The sequence below is a fragment of the Tupaia chinensis genome, unplaced genomic scaffold (genome assembly GCF_000334495.1).
Source record: "Tupaia chinensis unplaced genomic scaffold, TupChi_1.0 Scaffold143650_1, whole genome shotgun sequence".
Taxonomy (NCBI): Eukaryota; Metazoa; Chordata; class Mammalia; order Scandentia; family Tupaiidae; genus Tupaia; species Tupaia belangeri.
Genome location: NW_006203499.1, coordinates 282,414 through 290,493, shown reverse-complemented (window position 1 = coordinate 290,493; position 8,080 = coordinate 282,414). Strand labels below are relative to the sequence as shown.

The 8,080-nt window shown below is 40.4% G+C and overlaps 1 protein-coding gene across 1 annotated transcript; it reads right to left on the bottom strand.

Annotated features, from left to right (window-relative positions):
• Positions 1–670: 670 nt before the first annotated feature.
• LOC102490585 (olfactory receptor 7C2) lies at positions 671–1,642 on the bottom strand. Its single transcript, XM_014582569.1, has one exon. The coding sequence runs from the start codon at positions 1,640–1,642 to the stop codon at positions 671–673; it is 972 nt and encodes a 323-aa protein (XP_014438055.1).
• Between the last annotated feature and the right edge of the window lie 6,438 nt (positions 1,643–8,080).

The following is an 8,080-nucleotide window of genomic DNA, read 5'->3' as shown; positions in this document are numbered from 1 at the left end:
CTTGGTGTGGTTTTCAAGCCACTGAGTCTGAAACTCGAACTGTGGTTGGTCATGTGGGAGTCCAGCAACATAAGTGTTGTGCCATCTGCTGGCCCCATATTTTTTAACTCTTGAGGAACCTCCATACTGTCTTCCATATGACTGTACTAATTTACATTCCCACCAACAGTGTACAAGGGTTCCTTTTAAAAATTAAATTTATTGTTATTATTATTTAATTTGTTATAGGGCACATATGCTCACTAGAGAGATGAGAGAGATGAGAGAGAGAGAGAGAGAGAGGGGAGAGAGAGAGAGAGAGAGAGAGAGAGAGAGAGAGAGAGAGAGAATGCAAGCTACCAGGCCCAGGACTCAAACCACAGTAAGCCATGTGGGAGTCTAGTGCTTTAGCCACCATACCATATACCATCACCCAACAGTTCCTTTTCCACATCCTCCCCAGTGGTTGTTTTGTCTTTTGTCTTTCTGATAATGGCCATTCTAATTGGGATTAAGTGATATCTCATAGTTGTGATTTGCATTTCTGAGATGATTAATGATGGAGCATTTTTCTTTCATATACTTACTGGCCATTTGTTCTTCCAGGAAAGTTGCTTTAAAATTCACACAAGTAGAAGCAGTGAAAATATTGAGTGAAGGAGGACAGGCCTTCTGAATCTCAGCCTTGTGCCTATTGCTGTTCTTGAGAGTCCCTCAACCACTCTATCGCTGAGAGGTGCCCCCTGCTAAAGAGTCTCCTCAGGGCCCTCTTCATGTCCCTGTTCCTCAGGCTGTAGATGAAGGGGTTCAGCATGGGGGTGACCATGGTGTACATCACTGAGGCCATCATATTCATCCTAGAAGATGCTGTGGCTATAGAACTGAGGTAGACCCCCAGGCCTGTGCCATAGAACAGGGACACCACCAAGAGGTGAGACCCACAGGTGGAGAAGGCTCTGTACTTGCCCCCAGCTGGTGAAATTCTCAGGATGGAGGAGAAAATCTGAGAATAAGAGAAGAGGATCCCAGAGAGAGGGAAAACACCAAGGACAATGGCCACAGAATACACCACTATATTACTGATGAGGATGTCAGAACAGGCAAGCTTCAGGACTTCGGGAAGATCACAAAAAAAGTGGAGAATTTTCATGACAGTGCAGAAGGACAGTCTAGAAACAGTCAAGGTCTCCAGTAGGGAGCCCATGACACTAAGGCACCAGGATCCCGGAGCCAGCAGCCTACAGAGCTTGGGGTTCATGATGACCGTATAGCACAGTGGGTGGCAGATGGCCACGAAGCGGTCATAGGCCATCACGGTTAGGAGTAAATTGTCCAGGCATCCAAACATAAAGAAAAAAAAGATCTGACTGATGCAGCCTGCATAGGTGATGACTTTGCTCTGTGTCTGGATGTTCACCAGCATCTTTGGGATGGTGGTGGAGGTGAAACAGATGTCAGCAAAGGAGAGGTTGGAGAGGAAGAAGTACATGGGGGTGTGCAGGTGGGAGTCTGAAATGGTGGCCAGGATGATGAGCAGGTTTCCACACACAGTGATCAGGTACATGGAGAGGAAGAGCCCAAAGAGGAAGGACTGAAGCTCAGAGTCCTCTGTGAATCCCAGGAGGAGAAAGTCTCCAATTTCTGTTTGATTTTCTCTTCCCATGAGGCTACTGGGTTTGTCCAGGAGGAAGAAAAAAAAACAAAAAAACAAAATTTACTCCCAGTAGGTATTACTAAGAGTGACTGCAATATATTTTTTTAACTTCTAATTATTTAAATTTTTATATTTAATCATTTACAGCATACAATATGGTTTTTCAAAGAATGCATGTAGTGCATGTCAATCAAGTCAAAGGCATTGCCATATACATCATTTTCTTTCTTTCTTTTGTTTTTAAAGAGAGATTTTTGCTATAGGGCGTGTGCGCTTGCTGGAGAGACTAAGAGAGACTGAGAGACAGAAAGCGAGAAATCACCCCCGCCAAGAGAGGATGACCACGCCTCAATCCTTTCTCCTCCATCCTCCTCTCGGGATCTTGGGCATGCACACACACATGCCCGGCGTGCGTTTTGAGTTGTTGGGCCTGGGACTCCAACTGCAGTTGACTACGTGGGAGTCCAGTGATGTAACCATTATACCATCTGCTGGTCCCCCCATCTATGTCATTTTCAACAGAGAACTTTCATTTTGTGTCTGTTATTTTTTTTTTCCTGAGCCTTTCCTTCCCACCCCCTGGTATCATTGTTTCTTATACAGTCTCTGCTATTTGCATTTGATCTTGCTGTTTTATATCTTCGAACCTTTCCATTTCTATCATAGATTACAGGATAAGGATGCAAAACTATGTCACATGGGAAGAAAAATAACATTTCAGATACTGCTATAAAAAAGTTGGTCTCCTTTTTAGAGCTGGAGAAATTAAATCAGTATATAGAACTTTTATAATTACATGCATTTTTTCTGTTTTTTTCAATTTAAATTTATTTATTTACATTTATTTACTACACATCATTATAGCATAAAAAATGAGATTTTCCATCCAGAATACACTGTATATTGGCTCAATCAAACACATCAGCATAGGTGTTATTGTCAACAAATAATTTTCCATTTCTCATTTCTTGTATATTTTGCTTTTTTCCTCATGCTTGATTCCCTATCTTACATACATGTTTAATAGAAAAAATGATGTATAACAGGATATGCTAAAGTCAGAATAGGGATCATCTCCGAGTTGTATCATCGGTCTTGATTTTTATATTCATTTTCTAGTATATAATTCAAAACTGCAGTAGAATGCACATGTAATCTACTCTCAAGAAAGAAAATATTCAAAATTTACATATATTGGTAAGACAAAGCAATTCTATAATACTTTTTAAAAAGTATTCTTTTATTGAACTTTATTTGTTTTTTAACTTGATTGAGGAGGGGAGAGAGAGAGAGAGAAAGCCGCCAGGTCTGGGATTCGAACTGTGATCGAACCACGCCTCAATCCTTTCTCCTCCATCCTCCTCTCGGGATCTTGGGCATGCACACACACATGCCCGGCGTGCGTTTTGAGTTGTTGGGCCTGGGACTCCAACTGCAGTTGACTACGTGGGAGTCCAGTGATGTAACCATTATACCATCTGCTGGTCCCCCCATCTATGTCATTTTCAACAGAGAACTTTCATTTTGTGTCTGTTATTTTTTTTTTCCTGAGCCTTTCCTTCCCACCCCCTGGTATCATTGTTTCTTATACAGTCTCTGCTATTTGCATTTGATCTTGCTGTTTTATATCTTCGAACCTTTCCATTTCTATCATAGATTACAGGATAAGGATGCAAAACTATGTCACATGGGAAGAAAAATAACATTTCAGATACTGCTATAAAAAAGTTGGTCTCTTTTTTAGAGCTGGAGAAATTAAATCAGTATATAGAACTTTTATAATTACATGCATTTTTTCTGTTTTTTTCAATTTAAATTTATTTATTTACATTTATTTACTACACATCATTATAGCATTAAAAATGAGATTTTCCATCCAGAATACACTGTATATTGGCTCAATCAAGCACATCAACATAGGTGTTATTGTCAACAAATAATTTTCCATTTCTCATTTCTTGTATATTTTGCTTTTTTCCTCATGCTTGATTCCCTATCTTACATACATGTTTAATAGAAAAAATGATGTATAACAGGATATGCTAAAGTCAGAATAGGGATCATCTCCGAGTTGTATCATCGGTCTTGATTTTTATATTCATTTTCTAGTATATAATTCAAAACTGCAGTAGAATGCACATGTAATCTACTCTCAAGAAAGAAAATCTTCAAAATTTACATATATTGGTAAGACAAAGCAATTCTATAATACTTTTTAAAAAGTATTCTTTTATTGAACTTTATTTGTTTTTTAACTTGATTGAGGAGGGGAGAGAGAGAGAGAGAAAGCCGCCAGGTCTGGGATTCGAACTGTGATCGAATCCCTTAACCACCACACCATCTGCCAGCCCCACAGTTCTATAATACTTTAAAATACTAATTTTAAAAAGAATTATTTATTTAATTTTCTTTATTATTATTATTTAATTTTCTTTAGAACATGTGTGCTCACCAGAGAGAAGTGATAAAGAGAGAGAGAGAGAGAGAGAGAGAGAAAGTGGGAGAGTGAGCCTCCAGGTCTGGGGTGTGAATCCCTTTTTCTTATTATTTTTTTTCTTAAAATTTTTGAGAGAATTTTGATATAGGGCATTTGTGCCACCACAAGAGACAGAGAGAGTCTGAGAGGCAGAAAGCAATAAACCACTCCCTGGGTGGATGGCCATGCCACAATCCCTTCTCCCCCATTCTCCTTTTGGGATTTTGGGCATGCATGCACATGCGCCCAGTGTGAGTTTCAAGCTGCTTGGGTCTGGGACTTAAACTGCAATCAGCTATATGGGAGTCAGTGCCTTAACCACTACACCACCTGCTGGCCCCTTGAACTAACTATCGATCATTGCCTTGAATATTCTTAGCAATGCAGGTCAAGGAGAACAAATCAGAGACCTGTGTATTGAAAACGATTCAGTGTATTACCACTTTCAGATAATAGATTGACCAGGTCAAGGGTAATCAGAAATGTGTGTGTGTGTGTGTGTGTGAGTGTGTGTGTGTGTGTGTGCTGTTATTTTAGACAGAATCTCGCTATGTCATAATTCTCCTGCTTCAGCCTCATGAATGACTAGTACTACAGGTGTGCACCGCCTTGCCTGGCTTTAAAGGGTGTCAAACCTAGACCTTCAAGGTAGCTTCAGTCAGGGAAACGGCAGTGTCCAGTTCATGCTACTCCAGCTTGGCCCCCAAATGTGTTTTAACTGAGCACAGTTTTAATAAGGCTGTTGATCCAAAACAAATGTGTGAAAATCAGTAGCTGTCCTTTTTTATTTTTAGAGAGATTTTTGCTATAGGGGCCATGTGCTCAACAGAGGGACAGGGAGAGACAGAGAGACAGAAAGCAAGAAATCATCCCCCCTCCCCCAGGGGGGATGGCCACACCATAATCCCTTTTCCTCCATTCTCTTTTTTGGAATTTTGGGTATGCACGCACATGTATCCAGCATATTTAAAGCCACTGGGTTAGGGACTTGAACTATGGTCAACTATGTGGGAGTCCAGCGACGTATCCATTATGCCATCTGCTGGTCCCAGCGGCAGCCGTTCTAAGATGGCATTCAGTAGCATGTAGTAGATTCAGAATGTTTTGCAGCCATCAAGTTTATCAAGTTCCAAACTTAAAAATATTTGCTGTAGGGTATATGGACTTGACAGAGAAAGAAAGCAAGAGAGGAAGTGAGAAAGCACCCTCTAGGGGGAATAGCTACACTGCAATCCCTTCTCCATTCTCTTCTTGGGATTTGGGGCACACATGCACAGATGCAGCTAGTGTATTTCTCAAGCTGCTGGGTTGGGGCTTGAAATGCACAGTTGGCCATGTGGGATCCAGCTGCCTCAATCACCACACTGCATGGCCCAAATTCTAAATATTTTTTATCACTATGGGAATTCTTTGTATTTTCTTTGTTACTTTTTTGGTAAGTGCAAATGATTCAAAAACTAAAAATTAAAAAAAAAGTATGAGAGAAAAAATGAGTATCATGCCCACATAGAGTCGAACCTCTTAGAAACAAGATAGCAATTATTTAAAATACTAACAAAAATATAAAACTTCTGAAACAGGACTGGACATTTGTAAATACTCGGCAAATGAGAATAATAATAGCAAGAATAATAATGGCAGGAGTAATAGCATTAAGGACATCATTTGTCAACCACTTCTGCTGCGTTTTATATTCTTTAACTCATTTTACCATCAAGATATTTTTGAGTCAATGAATGCAAAGTCATTTATAGCAATGATAATAACTAAGATGAATAGGTGCTTGTGAAGTGTTGGAAATTATGTAAACTATTTAAAAACTTTCCATGCGTGATCTATTATAATCCCCACATTAACCCTATGGTATGACTACTGTGTCTGCTGCGTTTTATATTCTTTAACTCATTTTACCATCAAGATATTTTTGAGTCAATGAATGCAAAGTCATTTATAGCAATGATAATAACTAAGATGAATAGGTGCTTGTGAAGTGTTGGAAATTATGTAAACTATTTAAAAACTTTCCATGCGTGATCTATTATAATCCCCACATTAACCCTATGGTATGACTACTGTGTTATTCCCCATTTCATAAACATGGACACTAAGACCCAGACACATTAAGTCATCTAATGTAGAATGTGTATGAATGGGCTTGTAAGGACTGACTATGCAAAATCTCAGGGGATGTTTTTTGAGTGAATGAATAAATGAGTGAGTGAATGAGTATGATATGATAGATAAGAGAATACAGAGTCAGGGTCAGCAGGTGATGTGGTGGTTAAGGCTCTGAACACCCATGTGACTGACCACTGTTTGAGTCCCGAATCTAGTGGCTTGAAAATCACACTGGGTATGTGTGCATGCATGCCCCAAATCTTGAGAGGAGAATGGAAGACAAGGAATTGTGGCATAGCCATACTCCCTAAGAGTGGGAGTGACTTCTCAGTTTCTTTTTGTCTTTTTCCATCAAGTGCCCATGCCCTATAGCAAACAACAACAACAACAACAAAACAGAAAAAAAACAGGAGGATCTTTGCGAAAGGAGATGGCAAGCCCTGGTAATGGCTCTAGGAAAATGGCTACAATGGCTGGGTAAAATTGTCTTGAGAAATGCAGGAGGCTTAGAGAAGGTCAATTTCTATTAGTAAGGTGAAATATCCTTAGAGTTGGTTCCAGAAAGAGAGAGAAGTGAGTTGACAGGAAGAGAAGTAAAGAGAGATAGGGGTTGATTGTGTAGAATACTTTAAGGGAATAATCTTTCTTTATTGTATTATCCAGTTTATAACACAAAAGTGTATCTTTTGAGAGCTCTGCCTGCCTCCATACCTGCTTGACACATTAATGCTCCAGTGGAATCATGGAGTCCCCAGTTTCTGAGTTCTTTCTTACTTGGATGATGCAAGTTCAACTCAGCTCCAAAGAAGGAAAGGAAGATAACTTCAGGCATAAGTCTTCTGTGAGGCAACAGTAGAACTCTTTCCTGAGACAGCTGAGCTGTAAATGAGAGAAGTGAAGAGCATATCTGCTATTTTGGGGGCCTTGAGTTTGAATTCTCATGAATGCTCATTAAATTAATTGTTCCATTGCTACTGTATTCTCTGAGCAATTAGATTCCCATGAGTGAAGGATCCAAAATAGAAAAGAACTTCTTTCCCACTAGTTTTGTAATCCTAGGAACATTTTTTTTTTTTTTGGAGAGATTTTCACTGTAGGGCGCGTGCGCTCACCAGACAGACAGAGACATAGAGACAGAAAACAAGAAATCACCCCCCCAGGGGGGATGGTCACGCCGCAATCCCTTCTCCTCCATTCTCCTCTCAGGATCTTGGGGAATTTTTTGCTATAGGTTGCGTGCGCTTGCCAGGAAGACAGAGGGAGACAGAGAGGCAGAAAACAAGAAATCCCCCCCCCCCCAGGGGGGATGGTCACGCTGCAATCCCTTCTCCTCCATTCTCCTCTCGGGATCTTGGGCACGCACGCACACGTGCCCAGCGTGAGTTTTAAGCCACCAGGTCCGGGACACGAACCACGGTCAACTACGTGGGAGTCCAGCGACATAGCCATTATGCTAACTGCTGGTTCCCATCCTAGGAACATTTTTGATGCCAGATATGAGCATGCTTTCTTACAGGGCCCTTTGCTTTTTTTTCTCCCTGGATGACCTTCATTGTTCATTGTCCTTTCCTATGAGCATACCCTCAATATTTGAAGTAGAATTTCTTTGTCTATCTAGGCATGAACAGGCACAATTTTTCAGGATTCTGTGAGTCCCAAGGACCTTAACTTGGAGTCGTGGACAAGAACCACATCCAACACCAACTGAAAGTATTCTAATGATTTTGACACAACTTCTGTCTTTACTATTGAAGGTGCAATGTAGGGACAAACACGGTATATCCCTGCTCAGTATATACACAATGTCTGCACTCTACAGCAGAAACTGAAAGAGCGTTTTTCAGTTACCTATA

Coding starts and splice junctions, on each gene's coding strand:
- LOC102490585 (XM_014582569.1), bottom strand. CDS start 1,642: ATGGGAAGAGAAAATCAAACAGAAATTGGAGACTTTCTCCTCCTGGGA.